We start from the raw sequence: 27,900 nt of genomic DNA, 5'->3' as shown, positions 1-27,900 counted from the left end.
TGCATGTTGGACTCCGGCAGGGCTGCCCTTTGTCACCGGTCCTTTTCATAATTTTTATGGACAGGATTTCTAGGCGCAGCCAGGGGCCGGAGGGGATCCAGTTTGGCAACCTCAGAATTTCAGCTCTGCTTTTTGCAGATGACGTTGTCCTGTTGGCTTCATCAGACCGGGACCTTCAGCATGTGCTGGGGCGGTTTGAGGCCGAGGCCATGGTTCTCCATCGGGAAAGGGTGGCGTGCCTTCTCCGGGTGGGTGGAGAAGTCCTGCCTCAGGTGGAGGAGTTCTAGTATCTCAGGGTCTTGTTCACGAGTGAGGGAACAATGGAGCGGGAGATTGACAGACAGATCGGTGCAGCGTCCGCAGTTATGCGGTCGATGTACCAGTAATGTATGTAAATTATCTATGTTTTATAATGCTTGTAACTATCATTATACTCACAGCATTACAAGTGGAAAAATACTGTGAGTGTTGGAAGCAACTTTTGACCTATGGAGTTAAACTGGAGGAGGGTTTGCCCTATTGAATGTGGCTACGGGACTGCGATTTACCGTCACAGTGGTGGTCATGATTGAATCAGATAAACCTTGGAGAAAACTGAATGCTTACAATATTATTGATTTGTAACTATGGAGTATGTAAATATATATGCGTTTGTATTAACTTCAGTAGCCAGGAGGAAGCTGACACTTATGTTAAGCTGCCTGACTACTCCTTGTACAAGTAATAAGATTGTTGAATCTAACCTCTCTCTGTCTTGTCTCATTCTTGCCTCTGCATAGTTGGAGTGCAGAAACAAATTTCTCCAACATTTCACAAACACCAACAAAAGAAAACCGGTTACCTTCTTTTCAAGCTCTTGTAGGATTACTATGACCCAGGATGATAATCTGCACCAGCAACCTGTTTTAATAGGTTAAAACAACCATTCATCTCGTTTTCACACATGTATTATCCACCAGTAAAAATCCATTCAGTGACAGACTTCATTTTATTAGAAATTTATTGATTCTTTGGTTCTGTGACAATCCAAACGTGGCTTAATACTTCAACTAAATATCACCTGTTTATTTTTTACACAGCACAGCAGTTGTTTTCAGGAGTGCAGAAGTTAAACTTTGTGATATAAAAATATCCAAATGAATCGTTCATTATCCTCCTCATTCATGGCAATCTCAGAACAGATTGTCTTGACATTAAAATCCTATTGCATATGTAATGAGTAAGCACATGTATAACAAACAAACAAACAATCATATTTGGCTTTTTTCCAGAATTCACAAAAACACACACTCCTTGTACAGTCTTTACATATATACAGTACATATACAACAACAGACTTTTGTTTTGACAGATTATCAAGACCGAAAATCCACAGAATATTTGTGTCATTGCACCTTTAGTGTTTTAAAAAGTAATTTTCTCCAGTGTTTACAGACATTTAAAAAAAGAAAAGAGACACAAAACAAAGTAAAAGACGTATCAGACTCAAGAAAAAGGAAATTAGATAAGACACTGGGAATCTGCAGAGGCTTTGTGCTGCCGACATTAGTTCACAGACCTCTTGTGAGATTAGTCACAAAAGAGGGCACATATTGTACTTTTCATATTTGGCAGCTCTGTTTTTAATTATGGAGAACGGTTTTATTGCCATATACTGAAAGTGGGCCGCGGCGGGAGGGCCGCGTTATCAGCTCTCTTATCAAACCACATGAGGACCTTCTTTGTACAAACTACAAACCTTTGATTCAGGTTCAGGAGGCGAACACGTCCAACACGTAATGTGATTTCTGTGCTGTTGTACAACACAGTCGTTACCATGGTCGCCAGTTATCTGGACACAACAGTTATTTCAGTCACATGACCAACCCAGGCCTACATTACAGCTACGACAGGTCGACGGTTTAGTTAAGTTAAAGGAGGCTGTTTCTAAGTGTACGTACTTGTATAGGATAACAGATGCATTGATTTAACATGTTCACCCTGCGGTCTGAAGTTCATTAAAATCCAAGATGGTTCATATAAATAGTAAAACAACTAAAGTTGAGCAGCAGCCACTGCCTTTTCGTTTTTCCTCATATCTGCTCCAAGGCTGGATATTTCAGCAGCATGGGAATGAGAAGTTATCTTTTTGTTGTGTTTGCAAATAAGATTAAAAAAAGAGGGGGTTAATTACATCACACAAGGTTCAGTGGGGCATTTCCACTATTTTCAATGTTTAATGTGGCTTTTTCTTTTTTCTTTGCAGTTAAAAAAATCTGCAAAAATAGAAGAAAAAACCTCCTGACCAAAATGAGTGTACGGCCAACCAAGCTTTGGACTTATTTCTCCTTTATCTAATGGTAAAGGCTTGAAAAATTTCATAATCTTTTAGATCCTTTTGAACAAACTTCAAAAGGATCTAAAAATAACAGAACTTACTCCACTGAGTGATTTTAAGTTCAGAATGAGTGGACTTGAAACAGCATCTCTGATTTGTAACTGTTTTAAATGTTTTCCAATTTTTGTTTCATTTGATTTTATTTGATTTTAATATTTTACATCACACCTCTGTAAATTTTAATATCTGAAATCTTGTGCTGCTTCTTGGCCAGGACACCCTTGCAAAAGAGATTTTTAATCTCAATGGGTTTTTTTTCCTGGTTAAATAAAGGTTAAATAAAAAAAAAGACATTTGTACAAACGCCACCAACAAAGACTGAGCAGCTGTCTTGAAACTTGGACTTTATGATTTATTTTTTAAACCAATCAGCCGACCAAAGACAGCAGAGCCTTTATTCAGGGACTCCTATAGAAACGGGAGCTTAAACTCAGGTTGCCACAGCATGAGAACAAAATACATGCAATGTTTTAACAATAAAACATGTTAACCTGAATGCCCAGGATGAGATTATGAACCGGTAAATGGGTCTTAACACCCATTAAAGCCGGAGTAGGCTATTCCTGCAAAATCTGCAAGAACTAGATTTACTTTGAGAGCAAACCCAAGATGTTTCTTCTGACTTCCATCAAAAACCACACTTCTGAAATGATGCCTCCATAATGCATGAACCTGCAGTACCACGGGCACCAGGGGTTAACACAATCTCCCATCTTAGCGTACAATTTAGGTAGATAGTATTTTAGATATCGTTAAGCCATGGTTGGACTATTTTCCTTATATTATATCCAGGTGACGTGTCGTCAGTCCACCTGCACCACAGGTAATAAATAAACCTGCAACCTTTGCCAACATTAACTCTAATTTTATGTCCTGCAGAATCCAGTCTTTTCTTTTATGTGACTTTCTTCTTCCACACCGGTTTTTGGTGCTTTCTCGCCCACGAGTGCTTTCATAATGTAAAGTAAAATAGTCGTGCATGGTTGTTTTTTTTTTAAGGTGCCACTACTGCCACGGAAGACCGATTATTTTCTCTCTATATATATTAATTATATTAATTTTTAAAAAGACTTATGTAATTATTTATTATATGAATGTAAAAAACGACTTAAACCAATAAAACAACATAATATTCAGGAAAATTCTCCCCAAATTCTCCCACAATAATAATAATTGCTTGTTTTACTTCTCTTTTGTATTTTTTTTTTTTAAATTATTCTCAACATCTGGAAACCTGTTTTGCTTTACATCCTTCCAATTTTATGTGTTTGAGTGTCATTTTGCTGTTAATCACAAAAACCTGCTAACGTAGCTGCTGGTTGGTCATGTGACTACTCCCGGAGGTTGTTATTTACCTTTACACACTTGAATCTGTCGGAAAATTCACTTCAACAAGTCTGAGGGTTCATTTTTGTTTCTCTCGGTCTGTAAGTTCATGGGTTGATCCTTCAGTCCCGTTTCTTTCTCATATATCAGCACCGGTCGGTCACCTGCTTGCTCTGCAGCGAGCCACTTGCATCAGTGTCCATGAGCAGCTCTTCCTGCTTCTCCTCCGTCATCCTGTCCTTCTCTCCTCCAGGAGGGAGTGAGGAGAAGAGGGAGGCAGGAACGTAAGTATCATTCATTTTCCAGTTTACGGTGGCGTCTGTATCTGCTCCCATCCGCCCGCAGACTCCCCACCTGGACTCCATCACCTGGCCGGTCTCGGCCTCGCCGTCGGTGTCTGCTCCGCGGTCCAACTCCTCACCGAGACACGTCTCCCCCCGGATACCCGGGATTATCTCTCCAGCCACTTCGTCCTCCTTATCCAGGCAGAGATCTTCTCCTCCGCTCAGACCCGTCTCCATATCCCCCGCCATCCCCCTCTCATTCCCAAGCCTCTCGTTATCGTCGCTCAGTCCCGGCTCCGGATGCTCCACCGTCTGCGGCGGCCGGGTTTCCGTCAGCGCCGCCGCGTCTTTGGCTTGTCTGATGCAGTTGAGCCACTGCTGCTTGTTAAAGGCGTCGCTGGCCTGAAAGTAGTGCGTCTGCAGCTGTCCTCCGGTGCGGTACGACACCCGGAAGAAGTTCTTGGCTGTAGGAGGACAAAGTGAGACATTAGGAGACAAAATACTGTTGTGGATCAATACAGTACAATATACAGTCACTATGGCTAAAACAATATGGACGTATTTATCTGTAGCGGACGACAAACTTCATCTCCAGCTTTTCCAGAGATTTTTAGATGCAAATATATCAAAAAACTGAAAATTAAGCAGTTAAAGCTACATATTCCTCTCCAAGTACGGCTGGGCGATATGGACCAAAAGTCATATCTCTATTTTCTAGCTGGATGGCGATACTGGATATATATCGATATTTTTTCTGTGCCATAATTAGGGTTTCCCCCAAAGCATTATAGCATAGCATCTCTGTTAGCTTCATTTTTTTCTGAGGCAAACCCTTAAAAAACATTTTTAATACAAAGCCTCGTGCCAAATGTCACACAGGTTCCTTTATTAACAGAGGTCTGCACAATATCAAAATGTATAAAACAAATTAAATATAAATAAACTGCCTGCATATATAGAATAAAAATGCTTATTGAATACAATAAAACAAATATCCCTTTCCTGCATAACAATTAAATTAAAATACACTGTGCAATTAATACAATGTAGACAGTAACAGGCAGACTTTTCCACTGAGGTTGACAGTTGTGCAAATAACAAAACATTTGTGCAAATCTCAAATAAAACATTCAAGTCAATTTGTCACAAAATAAGCTATATCAAAATCATAATTTTTTTTTCTTTTTTTTTAATAATCTATATAAACGATATTGTCTCGTACCATATCGCGTTTGAAAATATATCGATATATATTAAAATCTCGATATATCGCCCAGCCCTATCTCCAAGGATTAAAATTGTGTTTCTTTCATGAAATACTGACTCCGCTCGTTGTTTCCGAAGGCTCCTCTGATGGAGCCGCCCACCCTCATCTCTCCGTCCGAGACGTCCTCCAGGTCCAGCTGACGGATGGGGACTGGCTGGCGGCAGAGCTGGAAGCTGACCGGCTGGTTGTTCAGCGAGACGGACCTGGTGAGGACCAGCACGTCCTGGAACAGAAACACGTGGAGCTTCTGCGGGGACGACAAAGAGAAGCAGCGGGGGGTTAGCTTTCTTTCAGTTTGTGAAACCAGTATTTCACATATATCTGTAAACACTGTCCCTACAGTGATGTTATTCAGCCAATATCACAAAATCACGCTGACACGATCCGGATGGATTCAGGAGCTGATGATCGATGTGATATGACATCATATGATCACTTCCATTTCCATCAAATCGCCATAACTAACTCAAATATCATTTCCCTTATAACAGAGCTATAGTTGATGTTTGTGTTAAGTGCGAGAAGGAAAAAGGTACTTTTTTTCCATTGTACTTGGCAATGTACAGAAATACAAAAATTCTGGCAAGAAGTGAAAGAATGTATTCAAAATATTTTACAGATTCAAGTACCCTTAAGTCCACAGTTGTTTATATTAAGTTTACATCCAGATAATTTGAAGCTTAAAAAGAATCAACGGATATTTGCAGACTTGAGTGTGTTAATGGCAAAAAGAATAATAAGTCTCTCATGGAAAAACACCAGAAGACCAGGTATAAGCAGGTGGTTGTCTGAGCTTTCCACAACTCTGCCTTTAGAGAAAATTACCTCCACCATAAAACACCAACAACATAATTTTCATAAAATTTGGGACCCTTTCATTTACTATGTATTAAGAAGTGATTTGTCAAGTGTGATGGAAGAATCTGGAGACATTTGAACAGTGGCACTTTGCAGTAAATAATATTGAAGAAATACTCTATATCCCTTTTTTTCTACACAAGGTAATAAAATGCTTCAATGTATGTAACTGCATTAATTGATATTTCTTTATTTTTTTAAAACAATAAAAAGAATCTTGGTAAAAAATATAATTTCACTTTTATTTCTGGGTTCATCTGGACAGATCAATGAAAAATAATCTGCATCATGATACGGGGTGATACACGCACCCTTCGTGATCCGTGGGGGGGTGATCCATGAAGAAGGACATCGGCACCAAGTTCAACCAGTGTGTAAAAGACTTGACCCACTTTTTAGCTGATATGCAACCAGTTTCAGATTAATCAGATTTTCTTGTCATTTCAAGCAGAAGGAGCCATTTGTTCTCAGTTCAACCTTCAGATTCAGATTCAGACAGAGGTGTCAAAAGTATTCACATTCATTACTCAGGTAGAAGTATAGATACTAGAGTTTAAAAATACTCCTGCAGAAGTTGAAGTATCAACTCAAGTTTTTTATTCAAGTAAAAGTATAAAAGTACTGGTTTCAAAACTACTTAAAGTATAAAAGTAAAAGTAATGTAAGGGGAAAAAAGCCATTAAGGACAAAAGCCATTGAAAATGAATGTATCTTAGTATAATGCAAATATATTAAAGAACCATATATGTGTACTATTGAGCATTAACATGTGTTTCAGAGAGCAGCAGATATGATGACTAGTTGCCTATAAGTATTGTAATGGTGCAAAAAGTCAAACTTCAGAGGCTTGTTATCATTTATCCTAACCTTTATTGGAATGTACATCCAAGTTTAGTTGCAGGAATCTGAGGGAACGGATGTAAGAACAAAACTGGACAAGAACATCTGAAACAACCACAACCAAATTCACTCTATCCGGATGGAGAAATTTAACTGGATAGTTTTTTTTAAAGGCTGAAATGAAATAGAGTAACGAGGCTGTTTTTAAAATGTAAGGAGTAAAAAGTACAGATAATTGCGTGAAAATGTAAGGAGTAAAAGTAAAAAGTCGTCTGAAAAATAATTACTCCAGTGAAGTATAGATAACCAAAAGTTCTACTTAAGTAAGGTAACAAAGTATTTGTACTTAGTTAGTTGACACCTCTGGATTCAGACGACTTTATGAATCCCTTTGGGAGGATCCCTCGGGGAAACTGACATCTTCATCTCACTCACTCGGCACTTTCATATACAAATAAAAACACCCAACCTCCAACAACCTCCATAAGATCTTAAATACATGCAAAATTGCAATTGGGAGAGTAGATTTTACATAGATGAAGATGAAGGAACGATGAAGGGGTAAAGAAATGTTCAGCTTTCACTCACCAGCCCTCTGTTGTTCTTCAGCTCTCCGTGGCAGCTGAGGGTCCTGGACCGATCGATGAGCTCGTCCTTCTGTCCGTCCTCCGAGTACAGCAGACGGTCCTTGTAGTACTGACACTCAGATTCTCCCGTCTGCCTGTTGATGTCGGCCACCACACTCTGAACCATCAGCATCTGAGCAGAGGGAACATGGTGCAGTGGACAGGTCAGTCGCTAATACATTCATCACATCTATTAAACATGTTGCCCAAGTTTGAATCTCAAGTGAAGAACAAATGTGTTTATAGACACTGCAATAAGATATAAATATAAAAGGAAAAAGTAAGAAGTTTTTGAGGAGAAAATAGTTTATTTTAAGCATACTAAAAAAATCTTAAAATACAATAAAATAAAATAATGTATCAGTCACACACGGCAATGCCTCTCTAACCCTTAAGAAAAAGGCACAATTGGCTGGATTCACAATCTAAATCTCATTTTTAGCTTTAGGATTTTTTAAAATTCTGGTTTCCACACAACTGAGGTGCTTTTAAGATTCGGTTTGTTAGTTGAGACTAAAAGTTTCACTTCTCATCAACCTGACTTCTCATTAGATACATAGATAGATGAGATTGAGTTTGCATTTTGGCTCCGTTTCAACTAAACTCTAAACTTCATCCGTGTAGAAAAGCTGATGAAAGTCCAACCAGGTGTATTTTAACAAAGTAGTTCTTTTTAACTAGTTTGTCTTTTGCACGTTCGATCTGCACGATCACTTGAGGTTTTTAAATCAGCTTTAAAAACACACTTTTTGTCCCTGCTTTTGATTAGTTTCAGTGGATTCTGGCAAAATTTTATTTCAATCTTATTTTACTCTTTATTTTTTATTTAATTGTATATGTACTCATCTTATTTTATGTATTTATTTTATTTTTGTAATATCTGCCTTTTATTCAGCTGTTTTTTAACTGTACGGAACTTTGGTCGACCTCGGTTGTTTTAAACTGCTCTATAAATAAAGATTGAGTTGTATTCTGGCAGACGTAAGACGTCTAGCTGCTGAACTCATCAACAACTGAGGGAGAATCTGAGTGATTTCTTCTTTTTAGCCCAAAAAGCAGTTTCGATTTCAGTCATTCATCCCTGATGTTTGCTTTCATTGCATCGCATGCTTTATGATTCAGAAAAGATTTGAAAAAAGAGAAAGCAAGTATAACTTAAAAGGAACAGAGATTTAAAAAAAAACAAGATTCAGGACAAAATTGATGGAACGTTGTGTTTCTGTGAAAGGAATCAGTTTATGGAACAATCTGAATAAAGAAAACAAAGAATCCAAATCAAACATTACATTCAAAAGAACAATTAAAGCCTGTATGTTAAGCAAATATAATGAAATATGTTAGTTAAGTTTGACATACCCATAGACGGCGGTAATTTTATTTACTTAGTTTTTTTTTTTTTTAATTTGTAATTTATGTCATTTGTCATTTGCTTTCTCGCCCACGAGTGCTTTCATAATGTAAAGTAAAATAGTCGTGCATGGTTTTTTTTTTTTTAAGGTGCCGCTACTGCCACGGAAGACCGATTATTATTATATTATATATATTAATTATATTAATTTTTAAAAAGAATGATGTAATTATTTATTATATGAATGTCAAAAACGATTTAAACCAATAAAACAACATAATATTTAGAAAAATTCTCCCCAAATTCTCCCACAATAATAATATGCGTTTGTTTTACTTCTCTTTTGTAATTTTTTTTTTTTTAAATTATTCTCAACATCTGGAAACCTGTTTTGCTTTACATCCTTCCAATTTTATGTGTTTTAGCGTCATATGTGAATTTATTTCTTGGAAAAAGGGGCAGATTAGATAAGATTCTTCTTCTTTCTGCTCCCTTTTCATTCACAATTTATGAACATTTGGATTTGCATTGAATTGTTTTATTTTTTTTGAATGAAATAAAGAATAAAATGAAAATGAAAATGAAATGCTGACTGGGACTCATGCAGCTGTCGTAGCTGCAGACATTCACACAGAGCCCGGTCCCCTCAATCCATCATCCGTCTCTTACTCCGGTACCATCACCTGTTCTAACGTCACTCACCGCTTGGTCCAGGTGCAGCCGGTCCGGGTGCTCGTCGGGCGTGTGCTTCAGGATTTCTCTGAGCAGCAGCGGGTACTTGACCAGCCGGCTGCGGGGGATGTCCAGGAAGTTCCAGAGGTCCAGCTTCCTGCTGAAGGGCGACTGCAGGCAGCGCTGCAGGAAGTCCTGGACCCGCCGGTCCTGCTTCTTCTGGTCCAGCAGGGCCTTGGCCTTCACCTGGTTGCTGCAGTACGGCGTGTAGGAGGAGAGGCAGGGGAGCTGTTGGGGGAGACACCGGGTTACTGGAGCGGCCTCTAAAAACACCTCACGTTGGGACTCTGACGGTTAGACGGTTAGACGCTCACCCAGGCGGTCAGAATGTGTCCTACATGTTCTGTGGACCCGTCGGGTTTTCTGGCATCTCGGAGGCGGCTGAGCAGATCTGAGGAGAGAGAAAGTCGGGGTTCAGAGTTGTTTTTGCAATTAGTTTATGACTAGTGTTGTTTCTGTCAGCCTGTTTCAATGTTAGTTTTTTAGTCTAGTCTTTGGGTCAAACTTTGTCAGGCTTTTTATTCTGTGTTTAGTGATTTTGTCTTGTTTGTTTTTGGCCTGTTAGTGTGTTATTGTGTCTTGTGTTATTAATGTTGATGTTACTGTTGCTGCTTCATGTTGTTTCTGTTTTCGTTTGTAGCAATTGTCTGTTGTTGAGCTTATGTTAACCTGTGTGTGTACGTATTTTAGCTTAGTCTTTTACCTTTTAATCTTTATTCTGATGTAGCCTTCTTATTCGGAAATGTTTTATTGATTGTATATTAAAAATTTTCTTTTAGGTTGACTATTTTACACCAGTCCAGGGACAGCGGATGCAAAATAGCCTTTTTGGCTAATTCTGGCATATTTCACATTTGTTTGAATGTATTATTAATGTGCATTGTCCCTGATATCTAAACCTTTAAATAAATAAATAAAATAAACTATCATTTTAGTTTTTATTAGTTTTAGTCACGTTCATTCTCCTTTTAGTCGTGTCACGTTTCAGTCGACTAAAAGTTTGAGCATTTTAGTCTTGTTATATTATAGTCAGAATTATCCAGGACCATTTTAGTCTCTTTTTAGTCAAAGATTGTATTTAGCCAAACCCATTTTACAATTCAAACAAGGTTATCTTATTATTGTTACCTTATAGACTCAAGCATACATTCATTCCTGATACAAAAGACTCTAATTTGAGTTTACAATATATTTATTTTGCCACATTTCTCCTTATCTTTTTTTTTCGATGATACATTAGGTTTTCTTTTCCACGTCTAAAAAATGGATATTAAGGATCTTTGTTAGAACATTTCTTCTCGTTTTGGTCAACGAAAAGGAAGACACATTTTAGCAGAGTTTTTATTTTGTAATTTACATTTAAGTCTGGTTTTTATTCCTCTACGAAATTGCATATGTGTATTTAATTATCGTCACATGACCAGCATTTTCTTTGCGTCTCGTCTTGTTTCCCTTAGGTGATGAAGGTTCGTTGTCGACGATATTTAGTCATAATTTTCGTTGACGAAAGCAACTTTACTTCAGAGAGGAATGCTTTTTGTTATCTTTAGTATCTGATGTAACATCATGACCAGTCATTATTTTATATAAGATGGCCTTCGACTGTTTTATCACTAACTTTGTAGAAATATTCCAACCTCCCACTTCTCTTGCATCACATGTAAACTAAACCATGAATCACTTTTTGTTTCATGTTCTGCAGCTAAACCAGACGCAGGGCCGTACCTTCATGCAGCGGTATCAGGGAATCCAGAGTACCAAAGATCTGGGTCAGTTCCTGCTCAGTCATGATGCTCAGCTTCAGCATCGGGTCGTGATAGGCCTGAGACACGCGGGCAAATACTCGTGTGAGAAAAACCTGAACAATCTCACTTCTTCAAAAGGAAAAAAACAAAACAATTTTTGTTTACCTTCTTTGCCAACTGCAGATCCTCCACCAAGTCTTGCTCCCCCTGAACCAACTCAAAAATGGCCTGCAGAAGAAGAAAAGTGTGAGATTTTGCACAGAGGGTTGTCTAGAGCAGGGGTCGGCAACCCGCGGCTCTAGAGTCACACTCTTTAGCGCCGCCCTAATGGCTCCCTGGAGCTTTTTCAAAAATGTTTGACCTTTTTTTTTCCTTTTTTTCTTCTTTTTTTTTCATTTTTTTCCTTTGTTTTTTCTTTTTTTCTCTTTATTTTCTTCTTTTTTTCTCTTTATTTTCTTATTTTTTCTCTTTATTTTCTTCTTTTTTCCTTTTTTCTCTTTTTTTCTTCCTTTTTCCTTTCCTTTTTAATCTCAACATTTCGACTTTTTTCTCGAAATTTTGACTTTTTTGTCGACATTCCAACTTTTATTTGGCATTTCGCCTTTTTTTCGAGATTGTACTTTAACATTAATCTCAACATTGTGACTTTTTTCTCCAAAATTTTGACTTTTTTCTCAACATTTCGACTTTTCTCACGAAATTTTGACTATTTCCTCGAAATTTCAACTTTTTTCTCGACTTTTTTCTTGACATTTCGACTTTTTTCTCGAAGTGCATAATGAAAAAAAAATCTTCCCCCAGTTCTAACTACCGGTAATATAGAAACATGCATATTGGTCCAATATGGCTCTTTCAACATTTTGGTTTGCTGACCCCTGATCTAGAGACATCAGAGGCAAACTACTTCCGTCCAGCAGTATTTGAGCCCCACCTCTTGTCGCTTGATCTCCTTCGGGCTCAGCGGTTGCGTGGCTCCCAGTCGGACGTCGAACGTCTCGCTCCACAGCTTGCTGTCGCGGCGCTTGGATGCCGGGGCTGTTGCCGAGGAAACCCGGGACGCTGTCATGGAGGAGGAAGGGTTAGAGAGCGTTGCTGAGATAACCCGCGTCTTCGGTGCTGCGGAGGAGAGAGGAGGTGCAGGAACAGGTCTCTCCGTCCGATTCTCATTACGGAAACTGATGGAGCGCTGCAGAGACAGAGACTGGTAAAAAACACGTTCCTCAGGTCAGAATATTGTCCTTGTTTTAAACTGGAGCAGGTAAGACATGGAAAGTTGAGACGGCGGACTGATGGCTCACCTGCAGCGTCTGACCGATCCTCTTCAGCGGCGTGGTCTTGACGGGCGGCAGCAGGCTGGCCAGAGACGTCACCCTGGACACAGGTTTACTGCGTTTGGTGCTGGGCTCCTGGAAGATGCAGACATCGCTCTCAATATAATTCAAGAACAGGATTGCTCTTATCAGTTCATCTCTCAAAGCTCCTGGAGTTCACAGGCGTGCAGGATGAAGCTCTGCTGTTATCTACAGGTCACATTTCATAATCGTGCTGATGAGCTCAGTCCTGCGCCTCAGATGCACAGGAAAATTAAACATTAAACATTTATATCTAAACAAGGCTATAATATCATGAATACAATGTTCACAATACCACAACCACCAAATGGCAGCTTTATCAGTGAGGAAGTTTGCTGAGGAGTTTAGCGCCAACTCTTCGTCACCTTTTTTTAAAAGTAAGCAAATCTGAAAGTCATCAGCATCCGTTTCACATATGGAGGAAAGTAAAGGGGTCCTAATATGGATCCTTGAGGTACACCACTTGATAAAGGATGAAATTTAGACAGAAGAGCAGAAGGACGCAACATCAAAAATGAATAAAAGACCATCAAAAACATATAAGAGGATAAATTCACAGCTGTGTGGCATATAAAACCAGGTTGAATAACCACCAAAAATGAAAACTCATAGATGTGTTAAAGCCTCTGACAGGACTCCAAGATGTCGTTCCACTTAAATTATAGCATGACGATGGATGTATACTCCTAAATTTAATAAAGTATCTATCCATCCATCCATCCATCCATCCATCCATCCATCCATCCGAGAAGTATATTAAGTGTATAAAAGATAAGTATATAATAATAAAAATAACAATAATAGCATAATAACAACAATAGTTTTATTATTATATTATTATTAAATAATAATAATTATTATTTTTTATAATAATATACATGTTTAATTATTATTATTATTATTATTATTATTATTATTATTATTATTATTATTATTATTATTATTATTATTATTAATAATAATAATAATAATAATAATAATAATAATAATAATAATAATAATAATAAATTACACCTTTTATGAAAAGCTATGCATAATGATGAATTCATGATGAAATAAACGTCATTGTCCCCAGAGGGACATTTGAATTGGGCAGGAGCTACATTTGATATAAACATTTAAACTTAACACATGTCGAATTAAAATGTGAAATCGTTTTGAACTGACTTGATAACTTGTTTCTCTCTTATCTCTCCTCAGGATCATTATCAAGATTTTTAAAGCAAGTTAACCCAGGGGAGGATAACACTGATGACAAAACTGTAGGTTCAGTATTCACCTTTAATTGATAATGTTACATAAGGGGGCCCATTAGGGAGGTCCTGACTGTCATTGCAGTGTCTATGGGGGTTCAAAGTTGTGTTGCTGATATCTTCACGCATCAGAAATCCCCCGTGCGGGGTCTAGGCGATTGCCTGGGTTCCCTGCCCCGTTGCATCAACTCTGAGTATTAGTAGTAGAAAATGCTGTGCACACACAGTCATAATCATATCCCTGCCTTAAATCCTCCTGAGACCCTGCGTTCTCATATGAGGACATTACATTTCTGCTGTTCTGCGCCATGATACTTCATTTGTACGAACATTGACCCATTGTCCTCATCCGGGACCCCCGCCTGCACCATCTAGTGGTCTCATAATGAAATTACACTCATTTGTGAAAAAACAAGATGGCTGGGATCTCAATGAAAGTCTTTTATGGCAGTTCCCGACAGAAATATGGACCAGGTAAAAATCCTAACCTAATTTTATGATTGAAACTAGTATATTTATGCATAATAACGTCTGCAGCTTCACATGGCATGCTTTTTTGATATATTTGAGTAATAGTAGCAAGCTACAACGTCTGTAAACATGAAGTACTCGTTTGAGGACATCAGGTCTATCTTCACTGCAAACACGTAAATTCTTTCCAAGAACATTTGTCTTTATTTTTTGCCCAAATGTCCAATTTCTAGTCAAAATAAGTCTCATTACACTTAAAATACTTGTTTTTAGATTTCCATTTGTTTAAAGCACATTTTCACTAGAAATACGTAGAATAATCTGCCAGTGTAGCAAGTTTTTATTCCCTTGCAATAGGAAATAAACAATTGAAAATGATATATAAATATAAATGATATAGAGATGTAACCTAATACCCATGTTTTTACTCTGTAGCACTTTATTTCATTCAAAATGCTGAGTATATTGCAAATAAAATGTATCATATTTTTATTATTAGAACCTGACCAGGATGTGCACGGACGCAGGGCAGGACCAAGAAAGGGAAATAGAGTTGTGGTGGTTTTTGAGATAACTACTTATTGTAGAAAGCTAAAATTTCATTTTTAGGTCAGTTGGGTCCTCCTGATCCCAAATGGCAAGGAAAAAATGTATATGCAAAAATAAACCCATTGTCCTCATGTGAGGCCATTGGATTTGAAATAGTTCAACAGCACATAGAAAGCAAAAATTTAATTTCAACAAAAATTAGGTCCTACTGATCCCAAATAGTAAGGAGTAGGGCTGCACGATTCTGGACAAAATGAGAATCACGATTTTTTTGCTTAGAATTGAGATCATGATTCTCTCACAATTTTTTTCCAATATAAAATTTATTGCACTTATTACTTTAACTTTGCAACAGCTGAACAAAAATATAATAACAATAAACATCTCTTGTCTTCTTTACACAAACCTTTGAATAATTTAAACAATAATAACAATTTTGAACAATATTTGTTCCTCCCTGAGTTGAACACCCTTTCAGAAAGGGGACTTGTAACAGATCCTGTAGTTCTGAGGCAACAAATTATTCCTCTGGCTGCTTTTTGCTGTAACAGCTGACATTGAACATAAAAACAATAAACATCTCTCTTGTCTCTAAATAATTTTAACAATAACAATTTTAACAATATTTATGTGCAATATGTGTCAGGTGATGAGAAAGGTAGATGTTTCTCCAAATGTAATCCACAATCATTAACAAAATATAACAAACATGACAACATGATAGTTGACCATGACAGGACTACAACAACCTAGAACATAGGCCTAGTCCTTTTTTTATGCAGCCATCTTTAAAAAAAAAAAAAATTTTAAATCGTCGTCATTTGGAAATGAGATTGCGTTCAAGCATGAATCGAGATCGCGATTTTTTAACGATTAATCGTGCAGCCCTAGTAAGGAGACATAAAAAATGCACATCAAACAAAAGCCCGGGTCTCAGGAGGTTAAAGATTCCTATGTGCGCCCTGTTGTTGTTGTTGTTGTTGTTGTTGTTCCACCTCCAGCTGGCATTTCATGAGCAGGAAGGAAAGGACAGAGGATCAAGGGTCAATCCCAGTTATTGATACTGAGTACTGTGAGTTCATTTATCTCCTCCATTTAATTGTTTTATTTATGTTGTGGCAATTATTTCTTTCGACACGACCTCATATAAACTAGATGTTTACTCATTTACTTATACTTGGAAGTTTCATAATCTGCACTGCACTTTTGTAATAAGTTTTTATAATTTATATATCTTGTGTCAGATTGTTTACGATTATTTATATATATATATGTTGTTTAAAGAAAATTAAGATCTCGGTGACCTGAAAGTGATGTCAGGTAAGTACCAACACTCAGATTACGTAACCCCTGCCCTTCTGAATCCACCACCAGCTCAGTGAAATGACATTTTTGTCTCGTCACAAGCTTGAATAGCGATGTGTTCCGACAGTTACGCTGGAGTTTTTGCACTTGATGCGTGAATTATGCAACTATTCAATAAAACTATATAATTTACCAGCAGATTTGCTTCCGTTGAGTGAACTGTGAATATACTCCTGAATCGACGGATGAATCATTTTGCCAAGAAGTCGTGCAGTCTCAACAAAGAGTCCAAAATGTCTAAATATTCCTTCACTTGCAGGAAGGTTGATTTTGGTTTGTTAATATAATCCATACCAAACAATAGTGTGACTCAAGACTGTTTAGTTCTCTGACTGACTGTCTCACACAGCCGGTTTTCCATCACTTACCAGAATATTGCATCGATTTATGGCAGGCTGGTTGCATAACGCTCTCCCTGATGAACCGGTCAACGTGTTGCGTCAAACATTTACGCTGAAGAGTCATAAATGCTAAGACTTGGCTGAGGGACGTGACCTTCTGGAAACTGGAGACCGCTGCACTTTCTCATAACTCAGTGTGGCTTTATTCCATTTTAAATAAACACAGCGACCAGGAATTTCAGCTGCTGCTGTTCAATGAACTCCAACTCAACAACTGTCAACACATCACTGGGGTAGTAAAGCTCTCAGAGAATCCTCACCTTTGAGAAATACATGAAATGCATCCTAACTTAAGTGTCTTGGATCCGTGCTGAGGACAGATATATGTGTAGTAGTATTACCTGCTATCGTTTTGTGTAGTAGTAGTCAGAGTACAATAATTCAGCCTCCACATCTTAAGGCTGCAACACAAGGCATGGAGGAGTTGTGGTAATATCTGTCATTTCAGGCCCAAGGCAATGCGAGTGATGCCATGACACCGGTCTTCTGCAACCACAGACTGATTTAATCTTCTGGCCGTCTGTCTACTGACCGTTGGACTTAAATTTAACTTGACATGACATATTAATACGGCCCAGCAGCTTTATGAGAGGGAGTTGACCAAAATATGGTCACTTGAGAAATTGTCCCAACTTTTGCAAAAAAAAAAAAAAAAAAAGGGGCAACAAATATCTTGTTTAAAATAAATAAATAAATAAATAAAATGAGATGTCTTTAGGCTTATTGGTGTTTTAGAAATATTGTTCAGGTTTGTTTAAAATCAAAACAATCAAATCTGACCGTTTTAGATTAGTACTAATACTTTAAATGGGCCTAAACTTCTTCATATTTATAAATTCCAAGATCCAGACTCAAAAACAGAGGTTATTTATATAATTTTATTTTACACATTAAATACTTTGGTCAGGCCTGGTTGTTTATAAATGTGCTCCATGAATAAAATTGACCCTAATTTGCATTTATTGCCTGCAGACAAACGTCATCCCTCCCTCAATATTTTTCCACGTGTTAAAGTATTAAAGAAATTCCCTATAAAAGGATATATTTGTCCCCAAAAGTTAGTCGTCTAAAGACATAAGCTGCATTTGTGCTGCAGGAAATCACCGCAGGTGTGGTGATGGGAACATCTGTACAGTCATGTTACCCCTGTTTCCACTGTGGTGTTTGATCCACAAGTCTTAAAAAGTTATAATAATCTATGAATCCGTGCATTTGTGAGGCAATAATAATAATAATAATAATAATTAACACCAGTTTTTGTAATAACAGCTTATTTTATTCATTATATTGGCTTTTTATTTTTCCTTGAAAGTGTAAGTTGCGGTTAGCCAAGTTCAACCAATCAGCTGTGAGCTCCACCCAGAGGACTGATAGAGTTCTGAAGTACCAGATCTGTGTTTACGGTATTTCCCCTTAACATAAGTCAAACAAGTAAACAAACATCAGGCTGCCTGTCCCAGATAGCTGTACAATAAATCAGTGTGTGTGTGTGTGTGTGTGTGTGTGTGTGTGTGTGTGTGTGTGTGTGTGTGTGTGTCAGCCACTGGAACCATCCATCCTCACTGTCATCCGTCCTGACCGTCAGGAAGCAGTTTACCAAAAATAAATTCAGCCTCTTTTTTCTAAAGTAAAATACGTTTTCACTACTTTCACTTTTTTTTTATATATATATATATATAAAACAAAAGGTTTTCATGAGTTTTCAAACCCTTTCTTCATGAATGGAAATCTGATCGATCTAAAAAGTGAATTTAAATTCACCTGAATATGGAATGTTTTTCTGCTTTAAAACATATATTAAATTATTTAACAGAAATAAATAGATTTTAATCTGACACGTTGTAATGGATTCCTGTGTGTGACGGCGCTTCGTCTAATTCAGTTTGACACAAGATCAATTTGATGCAGTTGGTCAACAATAATCAGGTTCAAGCCTTGAGCATCGCTCTGATTTAGTTCCCTCTGCAAACCTCTCCAGCCCAAAAATATCATACACCACCAGTCAAAAACTGTTCAAAACCATTGAAATGCCAGTTTGAACACGTGAAGCCAGTTTTACCTTTAAAAAAAAAAAAAAAAAAGAAGATATTTTTCATGTGATTTTGTTTGTTTTTTTTAATCAAGAGACGAGGCTCAAAGAAATCCAAATCTAAAAGATTAGCGATACCACTGATTTCCTTAGTAGTTTTGGGACATGTTTGGATCCAGAGGTCAGCTGAGGATATGAAAAGAGTGAGAGTAACTGACAGATTTACAAAAAAAAAGATGCAAGAAAAAAAAAAATTCAGCCAAACGATCACCAGATAATAAAAAGAACTACAAAAATGGCCTGAGGGAAGCTTTGCAAGGGTAACACTGTAAAAAAATATTTTCAAGTAAGAAAACAAAACTTGTTTCAAAAAAACTTGGAAGGCAATTTCAGACTATTTTGCTAGTTTTAAGAATTCTAGTCCAGGAAATGTTTTTCTTACCCCACTGGCAAAGATATTTTTGATTTAAATTAGGGCTATTTTGACTAGATTCATGGAATACTTTGGTTATTTCTAGATACGCTGCTTCTGCAGCGTAAATACATGTTCAAAATGGACTTACTTTAATTGATATTCTATTTCATTTTTAAAAATAATTTAGACTAAAAGTAATTTCCTCCCTTTAGTTGTGTTTCCCTCTGAATAGTTCTATGTTGATTATTTTTTAAATAACCCAATAACATTAAATGCAATTTGAATCCCAACACTTTATTAAATCTGTATGATGATAAGAGTTCTGATGAACTTAACTGGGTTTCTGAGTTTTTCTGAAGTGAAAGTAATGTGGTCACAGAGCAAAAAACTGTTTAGCAGTTGTTGTTTTTTCTCATTTCTATGACCTGGCATGCAATCAACTGAATTTTAAAACAGATTTCTTGGCCCAGATCTGTGACTGTATGCTTTATACACTCATTTCAATGTTTTGGTGGAGTTGGAGATACGCTTTTTTGAAGAAAGGGAAGTTGTTGACCCATTTCACAGTGCTTAAAAGAGACAATAAACAAATGTATAAATAAACAAAACTAAAACACCACATTCGCTGTCCAGAAACCATGATCCACATACTGGATCAATTAAGTTTCTTGCTGAACGAGGCTATAAATTAGCTTTAAATGTGTCTCCACAGGTAAGTAATGCCATAACACTATGCTTCCTGTACTAATCTGAACCAAAAACACAGACGAACTGCACCAGCTGGATGGAACAACAACGATTAGGCACTAATGTGCTGTCAATAATGGAGGTGCCAAACCATTCGTAGTTTTGAAAGCCAAAGGAGAGAAAAAGTTAAAAAAAAAAGTCAAGGAGGGATGTTAAAAAAGTGGGTCACTCTGTCCAGATCATGAAGACGGAGGTAATTTAATTCAATTCTTCAATTCAACTTTATTTATATATCGTCTATTACAACAGAAGTTGTCTCTAGGCGCTTTCCAGAGACCCAGAACATGAGGTAGGTGTTGACTTTAAAAAAACTGCATCAGCTGAAAGAAACGTGACCGACTACAGAGGAAATCTGTTTATCGAATTTAAAATCATAATCAAAAATATGTCAAGAGTCTTAACTGAGGAATGCACATGAGGAGAGACTTCTAGGAGCCCAGAGGAACCGAACACAATCACATCTGTTTAGCCCGTATTTAGAGCATAAAAAATAAAATTAAAGTCAACCAGGATATAATATCCTTTAGACAATCAAACATGGGGCTGCAGTGAACCCTCACTTTTTTAAGTTAAGGGGATATAAATCTGTACATCAGAGTGAAAATGGAACAGACATTCTGTTTCTTTAAAACAGACCCCCAGGGGAGACAATGACAGAAGAGGGGGGCCCAGAATAGAACCCTGTGGGACACCGTGATGAACCGTCACCCAAAGAGACAGAAAATCTATCTCTCAAATAAGACTGAAACCACTTTTTAAACCAGTTTAATTACTGTCTATTTTATTCTTCAAACATGAGACGCAAATTTTATGGTCTGCAGCATCAAAGGCAGCTGTTACATCTAAAAAACAAAACTTGACCTTTATAATAACCCAAATCCACTGTTAAGATAAGATCATTAGAAATTCTCAACAGTGCAGTTTCAGTCCTGTGATGAAGTTTAAGGGCAGATTTAGAGATAGGCTTAAAATTTGAAACCTGGAAAGGTCGAGATATACTTTTTTTCTCCTCCAGAGATTGCACAATAACTTGATTCAACAAAGCACAACGGAATTAAACATTTATAAGTTTAAGAATTTGATTCCCCATGTAAAGGCATCTTTTAAGAGACTATTGGTGGAGTATGTTAATCGGGACTTATTTTGCATGAACTTTTCATTTTTTTAAATTTTATTCTTTATTTCATTCAAAGAATAAAACGAACAATTCAATACAAATACAAATGTCGTTTATCGTATTTTATTGTCCTGTATCTTGGTTTTAAAAAAAATCTCTGTTCCTTTGAAGTTATACTTGCTTTCTCTTTTTTCAAATCTTTTCTGAATGTTGATTGGTAAAGTTTTTTTTATGAGCTTTAAACATAATTTGCAGAATACTATAGTCTACTAGTTCATGAAATTTCAACAATTTTAACTGAAGGAATAATGGATTTGTTGGATCTCTATATCGTTTTCTACTGATTATTCTTATGGCTCTTTTTTGCAGAATGAAAATTGATTGAACTTCAGTTCGTTGACGACACATCACAACACAATTGGGGGGGAAATGACATACATGCATGTGTGTGTGTTTATGCAAACTACAATTAATACCACAAGTCCATAATGTTCCAGCTCAGCACACACTATCCTGCCTCTCTCTCTTTCTGTGCAAAAATACTGTTGTTGATCAGTTAAGAAAAAAAATAAAGTCAGCCTTATATGAAGCTGGTTCCAAACAGTGTTTGCAGACGTTTGACTAGTTCAGGGTTTGTAACCAAAAACATGGCAGATGCTATTTCATATAAAACCTGGAACTATGATCACCGACAGCTGAGGTTTTTGCAACAACTACAAACATCCATCCCAGAATGAGCAGAAGAAGAATAGCCGACTTCAGAAGAGCACAGACAAATCTGAGTAACCGGATATGTTCACCTGATGTGTTCTGAAGGGAACACACGTATTTCTGAAACTGTCATGAAATTTGCGGTAAATGATGCATAACGGAGGACATGCAATGAAAAGCTTGTTCTTGAGGAGATGAGAGACACGTGAAATGAGAGGATCGAATCAGAAATATCTAAATTAGATAAAATCAGATCAGATAAATGAGATGAAACCAGACAAGATCAGTCAGAAAAGTAAAATGAAATCACTTACTGCAGAACAAGGGCATTTTTGTGACTTTTCCCCCTGTAGAGGTTAAAAGGCTTTTACAACACTGTCTAAAGTCGCCTGCTCGGACTTGGTAGTTCATACTTGGAAGAACCACTCTAACGTGTTTGCCATTTATTAAAAATGTTTACAGCTTAATTAAACATAAAATAAAGGCTGAATACTGGTACAACTCAAAATGGACCAAGGAGTCTTCTGGCAAAAGCGTTTATAGCTGTTACTTTATACCATGAGCATAATTTGACCTCCAAAAACAGAGGAAACTCTCAATCTCAGATATGTTATGTCTTGGTAACTTGACCATGAATTTGAAGATAGAATTACTAGAGTCTTGTATGAAAACAACCTAATATTATATTCTGTGACACAAAAACAAAGTGATAACTTTAAGTTTCACGCTGTTTTTCTCCGAAATGCATTCAGAGATACTTTAGCATCTCTTGCCATCTTTGAGAAAACATGTGATGATAGAACACATTTGGTGTTCTGGACCTGTCAAGAAGCATGTTTTGAGGTGGAACGGTTCGTTGGCCGTGACTGATGACGTTTCAAGTGAAAACAAATACGCAGACTAAGAAAACAGCTGAAAAGTTACTTTTTTTAAATCTTTTTCTCGGTCATTCATTCTTTTTTTTTTCTTCCCCAATAACTTTCTTCAATCAGATGCCTGGACGTCTGGTACCTTTCGACATCATTGTTAATGCTGTAAAATGCCATAAAACGCCGTAAAACGCCGTAAAACGCAGTAAAACGCAAACGTACTTTGATCGCACCAATCAACCGTTGATGCTTTCAATAAAAAGCAGCCAGATCAATTCAACAGATTTTTTAATTTGCTCAAAAGTCTTTTGTTCTGCATCAGATTGTTGAAGACTAAAATGTGATAAAAGTAATTTTGATTAGTTTGCATGACAACTTATTACACTTAAGAGGATTCAGGAAAACTACATCATGATGAATTAGACAACTCAAAGTGGTAATCTGCAGATCTTGCATCCTAAACATGACAAAACTATTTAAATCCTGCATTGGTTGAAAATACTAGCCAAGCTGCAATAAAAACCCATATTTACCAATGCACCCAGTACTCCAGACAAAGATTCAGGCTGTATTGGGTTGGTATTGGAGTCTTACCTCCACCTGTTTGGCCATCCTGCTCTTCCGTGATCGGCTCTCCAGGGAGCATCCAGAGTTAAACCGCTGCACCAGCAGGCTGAGCGTGCTCTGTCCCGCAACCATGCTGCTCACCCCAAATCCCCTTTTCCAGAGCCAAGAGGGGAGTGTGGTGCAGCCAGGAGAGTGGGGGATCCGGAGGGAATCACAGTCCCTCAAGTCCATACGAGTTTTGGAACCAGAAAGGTGAGAAAACCCCGTCGGTGCCGAGAGAATAACCCAAAAATGTGCCGTCCAGAGGGTCTAATGAGGATTTTAATCGCTGGTCACGACAGAAAAGTCCAGTAGACATCAGAGTAAAACACCAGCAGAGTTTCTTTTTCTTTTTAGGAAGAACATCCAACGCTTGGTAACAGAAAAGATTCACTGATCAAACAAAAAGGCAATCAAGCTTCTGGATCGAGCCTGCAACGTTTCCACATACCGACTCTGCCAGTGTCATCAAAAACACTTTTACCATCGCAGGATCATCAGAGTATCAGGATCAGGATCTACGCTGGCAACGGTTCAGAAACAAGCTGAACTTCGGCAGGGCATGTCTTAATTACACACAGTCCTGGCTGAGTGTCAGGCGATCAGAGTTCAAATAAAAAAAAAAGAAAAGACGTTCTTTTCCTTGCAGGCTGTCCAGGAAACGCGTGGTTTATGAAAGCAGACGAGCTGGACCTCTGATAATCTTAATCCTGTGTTTTGTGTCTGACCTCTCTCTGCGATGGCTGTTCAGCGTTTCCCTCCTCATCCCGCTCTGGTTCAGGACTCACAGTTTGGTCACTGCTCCCTCCCTCTCTCTCTCTCTCTCTGTGTTACTGACTCACGGCTTTCCTTCCTTCCGCTCTTTTCTTCTGTACTTTTTTAATTTTTCTTTCTCCTTTGGCTTTTCAAAAAGGTACATTTTCTATTGTTAACAAATCTCATAAAATTGTCAGAACCCAACATTGTTTTCACCATCATAACGAGAGTTCCTCTGGGTATTTTATCCTTCTCTTTCTTGAGACCCTACAGTTGTCCAACACATATTTAAAAAAGCATTAGTACATTAGTACTCAGGTGTTGAGAGAGATGTGGGAACCGTACGAGGAGAAGCTAATTCAACACAGCTGCAGTAGGTCTCTAATTAGTTTTCTCCCTCCAATAATGCGTTGGTGTGCTGGGATCCAAAATAGAGATAAAATGCCTGGAGACAGCCAAAGTAAAAGAGTTTCTCTCTATTATAAAAGTAAATAAATACATAATTTGATGGTACTCACTTTGTATGCTGGAGTGAACCCTGAGTAGCCAAAACAAATATCCTATTGAATGAATGAATGGTTTATTTCGGACAGAATACATTGAAACATTTACATGTTCATTTCACAAATAAAATAAAAGGTAAATAGAAATGTCCGAAAAAGGAGTAGGCTGAAGCCAAGGGCTTATTATAGCCTATCCTGTGCAGTGTATCATTCACACAATATGGCATCTGGTGGATGATAATACACAAATAAGAAAAGAAATATATAAAAAGAAAACAAAGAGAAACTGTCATTGCATTATATTATATGCAATATAATGCAATATTATACTTATGCAAATGTCTAAAGTAGAAAAAAGAACATGTAAAAATAACTGAAAGTGTGAATTTGTTCCCGCAGGCTTTTATTATATTCAACATTATTACTTAGATTTGTGGTTCTCAACCTTTTTGGGGTCCTGGACCCCCTGAAAAATGTGTGATCAACTCTTAGTCTCTTTTTGATGTCTGTTTTCCTTTTTCTTTTCCGTTGGCTCAGAGTCTTTCCACGTCCAAAACAAGCTGTCTTTTTTTTTTAAATACGAGCAATCATCGTCTACTTCTTTTTTAGTTCTTCTTCTTTGAGTTACTGTGCTTAATGTTGTAGATAAAGGTCTCGGTTACATTTTCGTAAAATAATAATCTATTTCTATAAATGTCAGAGGATCTTTTTAAAAAATATATATTTCATTATCGCAGACCCACGGACCCCTTGCATTTACACCACGGACAACTAGGGGTCCGCGGACCCCCAGTTGAGAATCGCTGACTAGATAATACTTAGGTGTCAAGGCAAAAGCAGCAAGATGTGGATGCTGAAAGTGGAGCTGGTATAAACAACTATTATACATTTTATGTACAATTAAATCTGAGTGATGATGATACGATTAACGGGAGTGTATTGAAAATGTGTTGAAGCAACTTTTCAAAATCTAATGATTTAAAATAAGCAAACTTTCTGTAAGTTTGAGTTTTGAACCGAATATACAAAATACTAAAGGAGCACAATAAAACACCAGCAAATGTGTCAATGTTTATGCAAATATGGCATGTCCACGGTGTGCTCATTAGCTTTTAGTTTTAATTTATTAACTACAATTAAAGAGCAAATGACTGTAGGAACAATATCTGTTCATAATGTTTGATAACTGTTGAATGTTTTTATAAAAATCCCATCAAGTCTTCATCTTTGGCTTTAAATTATTTAGATTATTATTGACAAGAGCACTAAAAAAATGCATTATTGATGCTAATCTTGAGTATCAGTACTCAGCAGTTTGTGATTGTGCATCATCATGACCTCAATATACAAAAACCCAGTGCCCGTCACTCCGGAGCTGATACTGGTGTTACTGGTGTTACTGGTGCCGCTGGGAAGTAAATAAATCTCTACTGTAATTACTAAAGAGAAACAGAGCGCGACAGAGAAACAGAGGAGCCTCCAGGCAGTCAAAGCTGTGTCCTGGTTTTCCAGCAGTTTCTAAGTCAATCACTGTCTGTATGTTTGTGTGTACTGTGTGTTTGGCTCAACCTCTGCACATTTGAACTTTTATTTATTTATTTATTTATATTTTGTGTCTCTGTAATAAATCAGGGAACTCCCTGGACTCCTTTTCCTGTTATATTGTTGATTTGTGGAAAACGTAGTAATATATAGCACACAATAAAGGAAACTGAAGACCCTAAGAGAATAAACTTGGGAGTACATTCATGCTGACTCAGCTGCAGGTAATGAGGCACCAGAAGATTCATTTTTAGAAATGTTTTCATCATTTCCTTTAAAAGCTATGACTGGTATCGGAGTAAGAACATCTAAACTTAACAAAAGTCCCCCCCCCCCCCCCCTCTGACTAAGCTCCATTGTCCAGTAAATGGACACAGGGGGACAACTCGACGGCTTCAGGGAAAACCACTTTATTTCATGACACACTGACAGCGGATTAATGATGGGGCAGCATTAATTTTTAATAGATGAGAGGTAAAATGTGGATGTAAGTGAACCGTGTGTGGTCAATACCAAAATACTCTCTTAAACACTAAAAAGGAACACTTTTAGTGAATGAGTATTATAATACTGTTAGGGTTTTTTTCAACTAGTTATACCTTTCAAATGTAAAAGAATAAGTTTTGCTGCTTAATAATCTTTAATTCAATAGATTTTAACTTAATTTAGGTTAAAAAAAAAAGAAAACCCAAGATAGAACAGCAACCAAATCTTTTCCAGACAGGAGAAACATTTGGGTCCAATCTTTGCAACTTTTGGCACTTGCCGTGGTTGGCAAAAGCTTTTTAAAATCGGCTATATGCATTTTAATGGAAGTGTTTGAAAATGAGTGGTCCTTAACCAGCTATATTTATCCGTCCAATCAAACACATTTGATTGACAGATGAATTCCAGTTTCTGCCAAATAGGACTTATAGTCACAAATGTAAAACATGAAGGACAAAGAGATAGTGATGGGTGCGGTGTGTTTAGTATGGTGACTGTGTGTGGAAGTGAATGTGTGGAACTGGGCCAGATCTGGGGTTCGGGCGTGAGCCAGATGTGTCCCGAATTTCACAGGTCAGTTTTGATGAGGCTTTTGTGGGGAACAAGACATGGTCCAAAGAACCAAAGAAATTAGGATGTTTGATGGAGATTCAGCCAGTTTAGGAAGCTGCAGCAGTTTGAAAGTCAAAGCCGCATCTGGACTGAATAATGCTGCAGATGTGGGCCAAGATTGGGCCAAATATTTTTTGGTTTTTGTCATCCGAGTTGCAGTTATGTACTGTCAATTCAACGCCAAAATTATTGCAAATCAAACCTACAATCTGAGAAACTAAACCCAGAACCTGTCACAAAGAAATAATAATAATCTTTCTGGGTTATAATTTTCTGTCCCAAAACCATCTTCTCTTTTGAGGTGGTAATTGTGAAACAAGTCGAATCAGCGCCGCATTAATCTACGAGGGGGAGGTGGGACACACATGTAGCAGAGATCAGCATGTTTCTATCAGCGTCTTGCAGCAAACGCCAGAGCACCAAACACTACCTACCTGGAGAACCACCAAGTGGAGGTAGGATGTTACCGTAATATCTGTCCCGTCTTTATCATATATGATAAAACTGTTAATGCAGTTGTTACAGTAAGTTGTAAATGACATTAACAACGTCCGTCTATGTAACGATGAGTCATTAAGTAGCCAATGAGCTACGAGATCCCAGCCATGTCCCGCCTCTGGTTGAAAAAACGGAGATAGCTAGGATAGATAGATAGGAGATAGACCTGATTGCACTCTCGGAGAGAGATTTATAATTTCTTGGTTACAGATTCT

At 37.5% G+C, this 27,900-nt stretch overlaps 1 protein-coding gene across 3 annotated transcripts in view; it reads right to left on the bottom strand.

Moving 5' to 3' along the window:
- Positions 1-982: 982 nt before the first annotated feature.
- Positions 983-27,900, bottom strand: part of LOC133448271 (rho guanine nucleotide exchange factor 3-like) — a 57,133-nt gene continuing 30,215 nt past the window's right edge. For 2 of the 3 annotated variants that reach the window (XM_061726647.1, XM_061726648.1), the window contains 9 exons: positions 12,702-12,809; positions 12,335-12,604; positions 11,569-11,631; positions 11,384-11,480; positions 9,973-10,049; positions 9,629-9,886; positions 7,541-7,711; positions 5,312-5,501; positions 983-4,451 (listed from right to left, as the gene is read on the bottom strand). In XM_061726647.1, coding sequence (XP_061582631.1) covers positions 3,850-4,451; positions 5,312-5,501; positions 7,541-7,711; positions 9,629-9,886; positions 9,973-10,049; positions 11,384-11,480; positions 11,569-11,631; positions 12,335-12,604; positions 12,702-12,809 — 1,836 coding nt within the window. In that variant the 3' untranslated portion in view covers positions 983-3,849. Of the gene's footprint in view, positions 4,452-5,311; positions 5,502-7,540; positions 7,712-9,628; positions 9,887-9,972; positions 10,050-11,383; positions 11,481-11,568; positions 11,632-12,334; positions 12,605-12,701; positions 12,810-23,276; positions 23,540-27,900 lie in introns of those variants that run through there. The other variant, XM_061726646.1, reaches the window with a different exon arrangement.

This window comes from Cololabis saira, chromosome 8 (genome assembly GCF_033807715.1).
Source record: "Cololabis saira isolate AMF1-May2022 chromosome 8, fColSai1.1, whole genome shotgun sequence".
In the NCBI taxonomy this organism is placed as follows: Eukaryota; Metazoa; Chordata; class Actinopteri; order Beloniformes; family Belonidae; genus Cololabis; species Cololabis saira.
This window is presented reverse-complemented; position numbering and strand designations above follow the sequence as displayed.